The 15,108-nt window shown below is 35.3% G+C and overlaps 1 protein-coding gene across 5 annotated transcripts in view; it reads right to left on the bottom strand.

The window, feature by feature from the left end:
- Positions 1-15,108, bottom strand: part of Arap2 (ArfGAP with RhoGAP domain, ankyrin repeat and PH domain 2) — a 180,504-nt gene that overhangs the window by 83,912 nt on the left and 81,484 nt on the right. For all 5 annotated transcript variants that reach the window (XM_047566104.1, XM_047566103.1, XM_047566101.1 and 2 more), the window contains exons 16-19: positions 7,708-7,852; positions 5,652-5,754; positions 4,793-4,991; positions 4,554-4,617 (exon numbers count right to left, since the gene is read on the bottom strand). In XM_047566104.1, the coding sequence (XP_047422060.1) occupies positions 4,554-4,617; positions 4,793-4,991; positions 5,652-5,754; positions 7,708-7,852 (511 nt within the window). The remainder of the gene's footprint in view (positions 1-4,553; positions 4,618-4,792; positions 4,992-5,651; positions 5,755-7,707; positions 7,853-15,108) is intronic.

Here is a 15,108-nt window from a genome sequence, read left to right as displayed (position 1 = left end):
TTTAAGATCTGACATTGTGATGCCTCCTGCTTCACTCTTCTTGCTAAGGATGGCTTTGGCTATTCTGGGTCTCATAATTTTCCAAATGAATTTTAGCCTTTTCTATTTCTATGAGGAATGTCATTGGGATTTTAATTGGAATTGCATTAAATCTATATAATGCTTTTGGCAGTATTGCCATTTTGACAATATTAATTTTGCCTACCCAAGAACATGGGAGATCTTTCCATCTTCTTTTTTTTTTTTGATGTTGGGGGAGGTATTTGAAATTGAATTTAGGGGCACTCGACTACTGAGCCACATCCCTAACTCTATTTTCTATTTTATTTAGAGACTGGGTCTTGCTGCGTTGCTTAGCACCCTCGCCTTTGCTGAAGCTGGCTTTGAACTCTCTATCCTCCTGCCTCAGTCTCCTGAGCTACTGGGATTATAGGTGTCAATCTTTCCATCTTCTAAGTTCTTCTTTAATTTCTTTTCTAGTGTTCTGTAATTTTCTTGTAGAGTTCTTTCAACTCTTTTGTTAGAATGATTCCCAAGTTTTTTTTTTTTTTTTTTGAGGCTATTGTGAATGGATAGTTTTCCAAATTTCCCTTTCAGAGGATTCATCACTGAGATATAGAAATGCATTTCATTTAGGGGTATTGATTTTATATCCTGCTACTCTGCTGAATTCGTTTATAAGTTCTAGAAGTTTTCTGGTGGAATTTTTTGGTTCTTCCAAATATAGACTCATCATTGGCAAATAGTGATAGTTTGAGTTCTTCTCTTCCTATTCTTTTCTTAATTTCTTTCATCTGTCTGATGGCTCTGGCTAGACTTTCAAGGATGATGTTGTCTTGTCCATTTATGTTTTCATGAAGATCCAATTCTTAAAAATAACTTTCTTCTAGCAATTTTTCCTAAGATGCCTTACAAGTGTCCCACATTCAGTATGTCTAAAATCAAAATCATCACCTCCCGGGATCTCTGCAATCTGCTCCTTTCCACTATTCCTTTTCTATACCTATACACAATTACTTAATACACACGTCTATGTGCCTAGAAATAAATAAACGTGTGGTCATACCTTGTACCACACAAAGTGTTGTGTGCTGGCCCCGCCTAATGCTTTTACTCTGTCAGAGTTCATAACCTACTGTACTCACCATCTATCAAGTTGGTACTTTTATTTATTCTGTTGACCTCTTTTCATTCTATTCCATGTTTAACAGATGGAATTAAAGTGCATGTATATATTTTTGTATATATTGTATATATATATATTTACATGTATATATTTTGTAAGTGTATGCATAATTTTTTCTAATAAATTAGCTTAAGCTTCATAGTAAACATTCTATTTTCTAATAAATGCTGAGGTTTTTAATTCTGATAACTTAGATTTTATATTTATACTCCTGGTACATGTGTTGACTTAATTCTTGAGGATGACCCATACAAAAGTAGTATTAAATTAACATAAACAAACAAAACAACTTCACATTAAGTTGCAAATTGAATCAACTATGATTTCAAAAAGGGTGCTGTCAATACTGTATGGGCACTGGAAGGCTTAAGTATTTCAAATCACCTGGCACATGGTAAGTTTAATATATTATCATTCTATCTCTGTTATTACAAGATTATTATTGATTTAGAGAAAATAAAAAAGAAAGTGGAAATGAGTTATAAGAAAGTGATGAATGTACTTGCTTTTAAATAGTGGGTATTACATGGTAGTTATTCAAGGAGATTTAAGGAAAATGGCATGATTATACTTTTTCCCTCATCTTTCTTTTGCTCTCATCCTGGAATATTCCTTATTCTTCCTATTGATAAAAACATTTTTGACATAACTTGCAGATAAAAATAAACTTTCATCACAAATATGATGAAGCAACTGTGACCATTATTTTGAAGTTCCATTGGTTTTCTACTATCCCTTGAACTCAGAAATTAACCATTACAGACAGATCTCACCTCGACTCCTGCAGTCCAGAAAAATGGGCAGTATGCACAAAATAACAAAACATGAAGTTTTCTGGATTCCATATCTGTCATTCACAAGGGAATGCATGAAACAGTAAGTACTAAAGAACATTTATCAAATTGAATAATTCTGATTCAGATCTTCTAACATTTTAATTGAAACCTATGTACCACTAGCCAAATCCTTCACAGACTAAATACAGTAGAAAAGTGCCTTGGCTATGTAAACTGGTAAGTAATAAGCAATAATAAGTACAACCAACTTGCCTATTTATTTAAGAACATAAGCTCTGTGAACTTGGACATCAAGTCTTTATTTTTTTATTTTTTTTTTTTTTTTTTTGCCACAGTAACAGGAGTCAAGCATCAATACTCCCTGCATATAACACTATCTCTTTATTTCTGAACACTTAATTAAGAATATTGTGACTGTACTGTGAAGTCGTAATCTGGTACCAAATATCAGAATCTAAAGTGTCATTAATCATCATAATCCTAGGAAAAAATAAGAGAAAATGCAAAATCCTAATTATACTTGTGAGTTTAAAAAAGATCCTCAGGGCTGGGGAGATAGCTCAGTCAGTAGAGTGCTTGCCTTGTAAGCACAAGGCCCTGGGTTTGATCCCCAGCACGCAAAAAAGAAAAAAAGATCCTCATTCTGACATAACCATCTAACCACAATAAGCTTGCTGTCTAAATTCAATGATGTCTTGCCATGAAGTTGAAGGAAAACAGATTCAATAACTGCTGGAAGTCATTATTCTTGTCCAGCAAGAAAAATCAACAGAAGGAAGGGTGATTTAGCTCTACTTTTAAATTATTATAATTATTATTATTATATAGATTTTACAGATTATCTGGCATAATTATAGAGCTAAACTTTCTAAATCAGTATAATTAAGGGATTTCAATGTAAATGACACGAAACTAAGGGAAAAAAAACATTGTGTTCAAGAAATTGTCTTGCTAATTGTTCTGGTAAGTCCCTAACCACTCCCTCCTAGGCTCCTTTGCTTGATCACTCATTCTTCCTGTCATATAATGTTTGATACCTGGGCTGTGGCCTCAACTCTTGCCTAACTACTCTATCAGTCCCTACCACCCACATTGGCTAAATAACAGCTACTGTGGATAACTCCCACAGTTCCATTTCCAAGGTGTAAACACTTCACTTAATTCCAAACTTGCACACTCGACTGCCTGCTGCTCACAAGCCTCACTTTGCCATTAGGCATCTGCAAGTCACCCCTGGTCGACTACCCCAAACTTACTAATATGCTACCTCCATTCTTCAAGTCTTCATTATCTCAGAAAAATAGCACCATATTCATGCAAACGATTAGGCTAAAAATGTGGGACTCTTACACTGATCTAATATACCCTCAGGTCCCGACACCTCTTCTTTAATAATACATCCAGTCGCTGCTCAACACCCAGTTCTCAGGTACCCCATCTTCTCTTGGCCTCTGCAGTAGCACATTAACTAGATAACCAGGTTGACTCTTATCACAAAGTCTCATTCCTCTGGAGTCAAAGTAAAGCAGTCCTTTAAAAACATAAATGAGAGCATTCTATTCCTAGCTCTCAGACTGAGCAGCTTCCCATACACTTAAAACAAAATTCAAATCTCTACACATGACCTGTAAGGCCCAGTATCAACTTGCCTGGGGATACTTCTGAAATCCTTTCTTCCCATTCTCTCACTCATCCCAACCTGAATCTGGCCAGTCACAGCAGCTTCCTGGCAGACCGTGATCATGCTGAGCACAACACTCTTAGGATCTTCAAATATTCCTCACCCTATGCCTGCAGCAGTCTGGACTGCTGCATGGTTTGCTTCTTCACTTTATTCAGGTGTCTTATCAAAGACACCTCTCTTGTCACTCTAGCTACAGACCAGCAGCTCTTCACCTTGCCTTTTTTTTTTTTTTTAAGCTCGAGCAGAGATTTATTTAGTGAAGCCAGGATTACACATTTGGCTATCCTGAGAGAGAGAAGCCCTGATTTTTCTTCAGAGAATTTACAAATGATAAATGTAATATAACAATTTTTTCAGAGGGAATGCTACTGCCTCCCAGTGTACAGGCTGCCTGAGGGGTGGGGGGTGAACTTAACCTTTTTTTTTTTCATCACTGTATCCCCAATACCTATAACAGTCCTAAAGCACAGTAGTTGCTTTAAAAGTTCATAAGGAAACTGAAGAAATTCAAGAAATCATGTTCTAGTTTTGCCTGAACCACATGCACAGATAATTCAAGATATTATATTTTCATGGATCTACACTGAAAACCTATTTATAATTATCAAACTGCTTTCCAAATACTTAAATGTGAATGTCCCAAAGGAATCTAGGTCTACAGAAAACTATAATAATTGATCATAATGAGTTTGTCATAAAAAATGCAAAAATATGTAACCTTCCTAGGTGTACTCTATAAAGAAGCTTCATATATACTTAAAAGTATAATTTGGAAACTTTCCCAAAAAGTTTCAAAATATAATGGTCTCTCCCCCAGGAGGATAACCATAATATCCCACTTCCCAGAGTTTTTGAGATAAAGCGTAAAAAGCAAAAGAGCACTTACCTCCCTTTTTCTACCAAGAGTAAGACATCCAATTTTTCCCCATTTTGAACCATTGTGCTGATTGCTGGAGGGATAAGAGAAAAGCGTACACACGTTGTTTTAAATGTTACACAAGGTATCCACAAAGACACAATTATTAATATTACTTAGCTCTAAGTTTGGGAGTAAACTACTTGATTTAAAGCTATCATTGGATGCAATAATTGCATCCCGAAGATAGGAAGAAACACACATCTTACTTAGCTCTTGCAGTCTTCTTAAGTGCATCCTATCTTCCTGAGCTTCTTGCATTTGGAGGCAAAAACGTAAACTAGATTTGTCCATAGCAAACCAGCCTTTCCTCCACTGATCCAGGGCATGGCAGTCTTTGTAGAAGAGTTGACCAATCAAATCATAGTCGGCTTCTGTTAAGTTTTCAGCAACAAAGGGAACAAAATGCTGTTAAAACAAATACAGAAGAGTAATAAAGACAGTGAAAATAGGAAATTCCCTATCTACAGATGAGGGAAGTTGGAAAAATTATTTTAACTTTTTCTATTTTAAAGATTCATAAGCAACTCAAAAGTCAAAACAATTACTTAAACTTGCTATCAGTCTCAAAACTGAACAGCTAAAATGCATTTTCAAAGAGTAGATCTTAAGCCATTTTTTTTCCTTGCTATATATAGAGTTGAAATAGGAAGACATTCTCTTTGTTGGTTTGTGGCATTTTTCAAAATGTCAACCTTCCATGTTTTTCCCCACTTATATCTTTCACTGAATCTATTCCTCTCCCCTTTGCATACATCATGAATAAGATGTCTACCTATAAAAAGACATAAAGAAATGACTGTACAATATTAAAACTATCTTTATTTTTTTTTTTAAATCAAGGACTTAGTTTGTAAAAATGAGTTCTCCAAGGTCCTACACTAGTTACCTGTCTGTTTCAGGAGTTAGGAAGGCAGTTTTTAACCTTTTTTGACTAAAATCTTTGAAAACCTAATCAGGTATATTCCTTCCTCCCAAAAACTTACATAAAATTTTCATGGACCCCTAAAGCCCAACTACAGACTCCAAGCGAAGAATGTTGTCTGGGGGAACATAATATTTCACTACCTTGGCTATGGTCTCTGTCCATTTTCTTTGAGCTTGAGATGTTTCAGCTCCAAATAAAAACACACGTTCTGAGGGCAAGTAGATCTCAAAGATAAATATAGGCCTACAATAGGCAGGAATAAAAAGATACGGGTTATACTTGGTTCCTATGAAAATAAAATAACACAAACGTCAAGTTTTTAATTAGATTCTTTTTAAAGTGGAATAATGCTGAGAAGTCAACTTGTTTATATATATTATTCTGTTGATGGTTTATATTTTATTCAAATGAGCTAAATGCAACACATAGGATCAGACAGAAAGAATAGGCTTCTGATCAATCACTGGACAGCATGACTATATTGAAGCCCTGGACAATGGTCAGCTGACAAATGTGACAGAGTCCTTGGTCTCAGCTTCCCTCAGAGAGCACTCTTTCCTGATTTACTTCAACCTAATATTCAAGAAGAACATCTCCCAGAAGTTCCTGGCCCTTTGCTTACCTTACTTCTCAAGTTTTCCTTCTATCATCTCATCTCACACCAACATTTCATTTTTGATGATAATATGACAGCAATGCTCCATGTCCTGAACCCTTTGAGTCCCTCATGGATAGCTCTCTTTCCTAGAACTTGCTAAAGTATTTACTACAAGTCTTAAGTATAGTATTTCATCTTCTCCCTTTTCACCCCAAACCTGTTTTAGCTCCTTCATGTCCCAACATAAAGCCATCTCCACCCACCGCATCAACAAGCTCAAAACCTTGGAATTTTGATTCATTCTTCCCCTTGACATCAACTTGTATAATCTCATCAGTTCAACTGTAAGATTTCTCTCTTCAATTCCCTCTTTTAGTTATACTCTTGGCAGTTATGATCTTTCTTCCTATAGTCTCTTTCTTACCACTTCTTCTATCAGCTCTCTCCTAAAATACAAATCTGCATAATTCCCTAGTGCCTGCATTTACAGCACTGAGTTCAAATTCCACAAGAGACTATTTAAGACAATTCAGAATCCAGTTCTAATGATTATTTTGCAACTTCATCTCATTGCATATATATAAATGCTAATATCAACAGTTTATCAAGAATGTTTCATTTTTAATATGTTTATATGTGGACATAATATCAATTCTTTTAACGTGTACCTGATTTATTCATAGGTAGAGTACACTTATTGCAACATTCCATGGTATGTCATATTATATTTGATATTCATTTAGAATACAAGCACTATTAAGATTACAACAAAAAAATCAGCTAATATTCAGTTTTGTTAACATCAAAATCAAATCAGGTTTACAAAAATGCTGTAGTCATTTCAACCAGTACATATTGATCATTACATGTTAATGACAACACATACCAGCAAATTTCATATAAATAACATTTATAATTTTTTTCTCATAAAAATATTAAAATACGCTGCTATCACACTGATTTATTTAGATTTTAATATTAATATCTCATTAATTACATCACAAAATAAACTTTCCAATTAAAAATTTTACGTAGTCTATTTCTAAAAGTCCTCACAGATTCATCTAAACTATTAAATGACTCAAATATATTACGTAAATAGTACCTAATCTTTAACTGCAACTTTACCAGACCTTGAAATGCCAAAATAGAACTTAAAGAAATTTAGCTTTGAATATGCCATTTAATGCAGTTGACATTTTGTTTAAGGTAAGCAAATAATCACTAAATATTCATTTTCTCATGTTTAACCTTAATACCCATTAAACTAATAACATAAATACTGCCATTAGTTCACTATATAAAGTAATGCATAAATCATAAATGCTGAGGTACCACAATGATCATTAATGGAATGCCATAAATTGACTTAAGATTACATGCAAACATGGCGGCCTTTCATAATAGCTAGTGTATTTGAATTCACTACTTTTAAGGGAATTCTCTAAGGAACTTTCAGACAGATGAACAGGCTTTAAGACACCTTTAGATCCTGCGCCAGAAAACAACCGAAGAACAGAAGTACAAAATCCTCATTACCTGGTATGATAATTGTCTGTAAATACTTTTCCCTTCTAGCTGTTTAACAGTAGACCTACCCAGTATTTAAATAGAAGTCTTCTTTGTGTACAGCCAGGCAGATAACTTCATTGATATTAATGGTCCCATTAGGTGTGGTAGACTTATCGTTTTCATAGTAACTCAAGAAGCCACCTTCCAAAACACACCACTTTTTATTTGTCTCTAATAATGTAAAACAAAATAAAAATAAATTGAACTATATCATAATTCTTTTAAATGCACGGTTTTAAATCATGACTGGATTCAAATTAAAAGAAAAGATTAATTTCCTCTTTCAGGTAAGAGTATGCTATGGCTGCAGAAAATATAAAGCTGTTAGACGTTCTGCTTTCAAAAAATTTGCACTCTAATAGCAAAGAATGTACCAAAGGTGAATGCTGATGACCAGCGAAGATGGCAGATCCATGAAGTGGCTGCTGCAAACCAACTGTAAAACCACAAAGACTGAGGTCTGTACAGAGTTATAAGGAGGAAAACAAGTGGCACAGAAAGTGAAGAAGGGGTCAGAGACAGCAGCGTCCTTATAGTCTCGCTTAGTGGATCTGAAATTCATCTTGTACAGGGCCAGCACACTGTGGCACGAATGGCAAATCAGACTACCATCCAGTTTTGTAAATAAAGTTTTATTAGAACACAGCCACGTCCAATCATTTATGGAGAATTTGTAGCTACTTTGCCACTACAATTCCAGATATGAGATGGGGCAGAGACCATCTGGCCTACAAAACCTAAAATTTAACCATCATCAGGCCCTTTTAAGAAAAGTTTGTTGATTCTTGACTGCGTAGATACAGTGAGACACTGAAATGGTTTTAACAATAGAATATAATCAGATTTGAATTTTACAAATTCTACTTGCTCAGAAAGATTGAATTTGAAAAGGTGAGGCCAGAGGTAAGGAAAGATTTTAGACACTGAAGTGCTGGGGATGGAACCACACGTGCCAGGTAAGCTCTCCAACACCCCTAAGCCCCAGGACAGTGTTGAAAGAAGTTTAAGTGAGGGACAAAGAGAGCCAAAAGGAGGTCATTATGGTCATAGGGGTAAAGATTAGAGTGAAGAAAGAAATGCCTGCACATGGATTTTAAGAAAATAAAAGCTACTGGATACAGGAAGTAAGGAGAACTTACTAAGGGCTGTATCATTTTTAGCTGTGAACAAGGAAAATTGTGATTGCCAAATCGTATTTAAAAAGAAAAAGTAAAAGAAACAGTATCAGTGTGCATAGTATGGGTTTCCTTTTAGAAACAGTGAAGGAGATATGCCTACTACTAAAATCCAGGCTGAAGTACCTATCAGACAGAGTGGCCTTGTATTTGCACCTTGGGGGTAAGGAAAGCACTCGGTAACTATAAATCTTTAGGATATACTTGGTAGTCAAAAATATAAAATAATCTTGTACAAAATCTTAGGGAACGTAAAATTATAAAGAGCAGTAGACAGAAAGGATACCACCCTAATAATGAAGCAGATGAGAAGAGACCACATATAAAACAGAAAAGGAGGGGAGACCTTTCAAAAAGGAATGCTCAGCAATATTACATTCAGCAAAGAAATCCAATAAACAGGGGCTAAGGAAAAACAAATGTTGGTCTTAATAATAGGGAAGAAACTGCCTAATTGGCTGAAAGTGCTGTGGAAGCAGCCACGCTGCAGTATATGGACGTCTTCATGGAAATAAAAAAGCGGAATCAGTCAGGACAGATCAATAACCTATAATAAAGGAAAAGATATCACATGCTCAAACAAAGGCATGAGTTAAAATAAGACAAACGAAGACAATCAAAAGTTGTTTATCTGGCTGAGCCAAGGATGGGCATTTGTTTCTCAAAAATAGAAGGAAATAAAGAGAACTGGAAGGTACAGATAGATCTTGAGGGCAGAATAAACTATAAAGGCAGGTGACTCAAATACCCCATTTCTCCTTCAAAAATGGGTTCAGGCCCAACCTCTGCTGAAACGCTTCTCCAGTCTTCCATTTGTCTCCCCAGGCCCAGATATCTTCTGGCAGCATCCTTAGCACTACATGGAACCTCAGATGGTAGGACTAGAAGTCAGCCTCTGTCACTGACTGGGAACCCTCAGGGAGGAAAAAACAACAACAACAACAAAACAAAAACAAACAAACAAAAACATTGCCATTCTGTGCCTCAGATTCTTCATCTGTAAAATGAGGACAAGAAAAGCATCCCACTCTCAGGACGACTGTGATTATTAAATGACGCAAGGCATGTGAAGCACACAGAAGTGCAAACTGGTATGTGGCTGCTCAGGTGCCTGCTGGCACTTCAGATGATGCAACCATTTTCATTTAATGTAACAATTTAAAATGCTACTTTCACATATAGCTGTAGTTTCTGAGCTAAATAAAATTTAGATATGTTTGTGTATCCAGCAATGCTGTAAGCGACTTGAGAATAAGAACTGTGTTTTCCATTCTCGAAAATTACCATATTGCTTTGCCTAGGGGAAGTTTGTTAAAATTATTATTTTCATAAGTAAGGAAGTAAAGCTATTAGTTAAGGCAATAGCTCAGAAGAGGCTGCAAACTTAAAGAGAAGTGTGAAGATAAGAAATATGTTAAAGAATCAACAAGGGGACTATAAACGGAATTACTTTCAAATACAGAAAGATAAATCTATGTATCCTTCTCCATTCCCCACCACCACCTCAAGACAATGACATTGAAAGGATACAAGCAGAAACTCAAAGAGGAGAGAGAACCAGAGAGACCACAGTTCATAGGGGGGCGGGAAAAAAAACAAACCGCGGATCTTGCTCAGAGGCAAAAAGTGATACACTTAGGCATGCAAAAAGACAACAGTAACTAAATAATGTTCTACAAAGTTCCGGAAAGGGTTGGAGGTGCACAATAAGAGCTAAGATAAAGTTTACATACGGGCAGGTAGGCACATTTTCTCCAATGCACTAAGCAACTAAGCCTCCCCTCAGCACTCCTCACTCCAACCCTGCCCCACTATACACACCAATGTTCAGGAAAAGGTGGAGGCCTTTCCCTGGAGAAACCAGACCTGGCAGATTCTAAACTGGAGCTCCAGGGCTGCCTGCAGAGAGAGTACCATACAAGCCAGGAAACAGTGATTGCAAGAAGTCCTGTATACTAAAGAAACAGTGAGACCCCAATTCTCTCCCCACGTTTATAAACTGTTAGAACCAGGATTATCCAAGACTCCTACACCAACACTCTCAGCAAGAGATTGGTGGAGTCTTCTAACTGACCACAACCACTTAAAGGAAGTTCCCAGAAATAATTCTCTCCTAGAGCCTCCTGAAGGAGTGCAGCCAGATCAATACCCTGATTTCAACTCAGTGGTACTTATATTGAACCTCTGGCTGAAGAACTGAGAGAGAATATATCTCTGCTGTGTTAGATCACCACATCTGTGGTAAATTGTTATATCAACCATAGTAAATTAATATAGCTGGGAAGATACTTATAAAGAGGGTATAAGAATTCACTGTTTTCTACACAAAGTTCAAAGTGTAGTGATGATTTCATAATCAATAAATGCTATTATTATTGAAAAAGTTTTTCTCAAGAAAGCTTCCAACTTGAAAGACAGACCAAATACAGGATAATAATTTTTAAAATAATGATTAATATCATATTGCTAAGGGAAGATGCCTCATTACACAAGAATAGTATGATTCAAAGAAAAGAATGATAACAAAGAAATAATTAATGATAACTAAAAATATATAATACATTTTTTAAATAAAAAGGGCTTTCTCTGAAATTAAAACAAGAGATGGGAAAGAATACCAGGTGATCAATTTTTAAAGGTCCAACATCTTACTACCATTACCTCCAAAAAAAGAGATAAGAGAAAAGAAGGGAAAATTTATCAGAATAATGAATAAGGTCTAAAAATAAAAATAGAACAAATTCATTTTCCATTAAAATGATGTGCAGGTATTGCCTTGGTAAAATGAAAACATAAAACTTTGGACCTAACTATCACCAACTAGAGCATTACATGTAGATTTGGTAAAACTAGGCAAACAAAAGGACACCCAGACTCTGTGACTGGCCCTCACTGACAATTCTCAGTCATCCCAAAAATATGGAAGTAGAAGTTGTGAAAATGGACAAAGGAGATTTGTCAATAAGGTTGTCAATAACCTGGTCAGAAGAGAAATTTCAAAAGAAAAAAGCAACCCTGAGCAGGTGAGGCAGGAAGAATGCTTCTAAAATCACAATGGGAATACATAAAGTTAGAAAACAGTTGATACACCAGACTTAAAAATGATTCAGGGTTAATGTAGAAGAATAACAGAAAATGGGAAAGAACTATATGTAAAAGTAAAGCCCACACATAAAAAAAATGTAATTAAGAGACTGACATTACCTTATATGTATACACCGAGCCAAATTGTTACTACATGAACTATAATGAATATCATTTTGCAAAGCACACTGAATTATTATTTATATGAACATGATCAGATGTCACTTTGAACAAAACAATGATTCATGCACATGAAAAAAAATTAATGATTAAATAGAAGTAGGCTAAAGATCATTGTTACCAACCACAGAAACAACAAAGGGACAAAAAATTGTTATAATTTAGTTGATTTAATTGGGTACTTAACAATAATAGCAACTATTTCCTAAAGACTGTGTATGCTTTATCTCATTTTTTTGGGGGGGAGGGTGCTGGGGATTGAACCCAGGACCTTGTGCTTACAAGGCAAGCACTCTACCAACTGAGCTATCTCTCCAGCCCCTCATTTAATTAAAGTAACATTTCCAGAAGTGTCTAAAAAGATACAATGTGTCTATTCTATATGAGTGACTAAGGAAAGGCAGCAAGCTGGGAAGGAGGGGCCATTCTGGACATGAGTTCATTCAGGCTTGTTTTCCTACTACTGAATTTTGAAAATTACTTGCAAATATAAAGTGTGTATTTGCTATTTACTTAAAGTAAAGGGCGTTACATTATTTTGTGTTCCAAAAATACCTTGTACCAATCATGGTGGTGCATTCCTATCATATCAGAGCCTCTCAGGGCTGAGGAGGTTCCCAAGTTCAAAGCCAGTCTCAGCAATTTAGCTCCGCTAAAGACCCTACCTCAAAATAAAAAGGGCTGAGGATATGGTTCAGTGGTTAAGTGCCCCTAGGTTTAATCCCAATTCCCACCAGACCAAAAAAAAAGTACTTGCATGTTACTCTTTGCATTTTAGTTTATTTTTTGACTGAACCATGGGAATTGAAAATATAAATGCAAAAAAAAAAAAAGTTTAAAACAATGAATACCAAAAAGAGAGAATGACTTTTTATAAACTGTCAAATTTGCCGATTTGTCATTACCAAAATTTACTAATCTCCATTACTCCCTTTAATTTCTTCTTTTGAAAAACTAAAACAAAGAACTTACTAAATGAGCAACAAAAATACCAAATCAGTCCTTATATTATAATTTCCTATTAAAAGACATGGACATAAAAATTAAATCCTCGAAGATTATATAATTAGAAGTCTATAGTTTGCCAAATAGCTCTTTGAAATAAGGTAAAACATTAAACTAAAATTTTTCAAAAAAGTAAAACTATGAGAAAGAAAACTTTGAAATTTCTGGTTTCCCTAAATAAAAGGAATTATTTTTTAATTATCACCTCACCATCCTGTTTTAGGGCTCTAAAAATTGTACAACTTCTCAAAATGTGAGTTACTGCCAAGAATAAAACTATATAAGCAACAATTCTGGATTTAAAATATACATGAGATCTACAGACATTAAGGCTAAGAAGGTCTGTAGATCAGATACATGAGTAAAGCCCAAAGACAATTCCCCAAATTTGATCGATGTACTGTGGTTATTTTAGGGCATTATTTATAAATGTCCTTCTTTGTAAGAAAAGCACAGCAAGGTACTAGAGGTAAAGAGAAGCACGTCTTCAACTTATTTGCAAGTGACTCTAAAAATAAATATGCAGATTAAGCATGAGAGAAATATATACACACATATATACAAATACAGATGTGTGTATCAGTAATATGTGCATAATATACACACATATGCAAAAACAATGAGGATGAACAAAAGTGAAATGTTACTATTTCAGTATCTAAATTAAAAGTATATGGAAATTCTTTGTACTATTATTCCAACTTTTCTGGAAGTCTCAAATTAGATCAGAACAGGTAAAAATAAAAAAGTTAAAAGAAAAATATCTTAAATTCATCCTTGAATTTTCTTTTATCATAGCATCTCTGGTTAGAGTGGTGATGAGAAATAGAAGAAAACAAGACAACGCGTTATCAGCAGAAACACTCATGAGGTAGAAACCTGAGAACTGCATGACATTCTGGAAAAAAAAAAAAAATCTTCAAATGAAAAGAAGAATCCTAACTAGCAGAAACAATGAGCACAGAAATTCTTTATGGTTCTTGGAAAAGAAGGCAAACAGAGGCCCAATCCATTCCAGTGGAAGGCGATATATTATTCCAAGGCCCTCTAATCTTGAGTCACAGTATATACTTTACCATTTTATGAAAAAGATCCCGAAAGGCAATACTTTTCAAATGAATAATCATTGCTCATTTCTAAAACGTACAAAAAGCACAAACCAATGTACTAATCATAGGAGGTTATGAAATAATTTTAAAACAAGACGCCCTGATGACTGGAAAAATCTTTATAAAATCGTAAAACAAAAAAGTGCACACAATTCAACACAATCACTGGCTCAGATGAGGAATTCCACCTCATGTCCTCACTGGCAGTCTGCAATTCCATGAAAGAAGAAAGGTGCTGAGAATAATAACCATCAGGTGGTCCCTTTAGAGGGTGACAACATTCAAGGAGGAAGCCACCCTCAGACTAAAGTGACAAGCACTAACTTCACTGAAAACAAAACAAAACATAAAGACAGCCTTCGGAATAGTCCTTGAGGACAGAAGATCCATGTTTCTAAACCAGCAAAAAATGCATTCTCTGAGGAAAATCACAGAAAGAGGAAAGAACTGAAATCCTATTTGGACAGAGAAAGAGATTACACACGAAGGTAGGAATTAGAAAGGGAGACTGCAGGCTGCAGGTTCACGCTGAGGCCAGGCCCCGAGAGCCTTCCATGACAGGTGTTCGGGAGTCTGTGGCTCTCTCAGTAGACAAGTGGGAGCCATTCAAAGGTCTTAAACAAACAGTGCCAAATGAATGATGCATAAAATAAATGTGAATGCAGAACCTAATTATGTAAAATCTAATGGGAAACAAATGACAGATCTCTTTTCAAAAGGTGCAAAATCATTTTAAGATAGAATAGCTTGAGGAGATTTAGTCCTGTAGCATTATCATTTCTGTAACCATTTATTAGCTTTATTTTTTTAAGTAAAATGGGCCTGAGGTCAGACAAGGTAGGCACAGGTATTATCTTTGAGGACTTAGAATAAA

This window comes from Sciurus carolinensis, chromosome 10, assembly GCF_902686445.1.
Source record: "Sciurus carolinensis chromosome 10, mSciCar1.2, whole genome shotgun sequence".
Classification (NCBI taxonomy): domain Eukaryota; kingdom Metazoa; phylum Chordata; class Mammalia; order Rodentia; family Sciuridae; genus Sciurus; species Sciurus carolinensis.
This window is presented reverse-complemented; position numbering and strand designations above follow the sequence as displayed.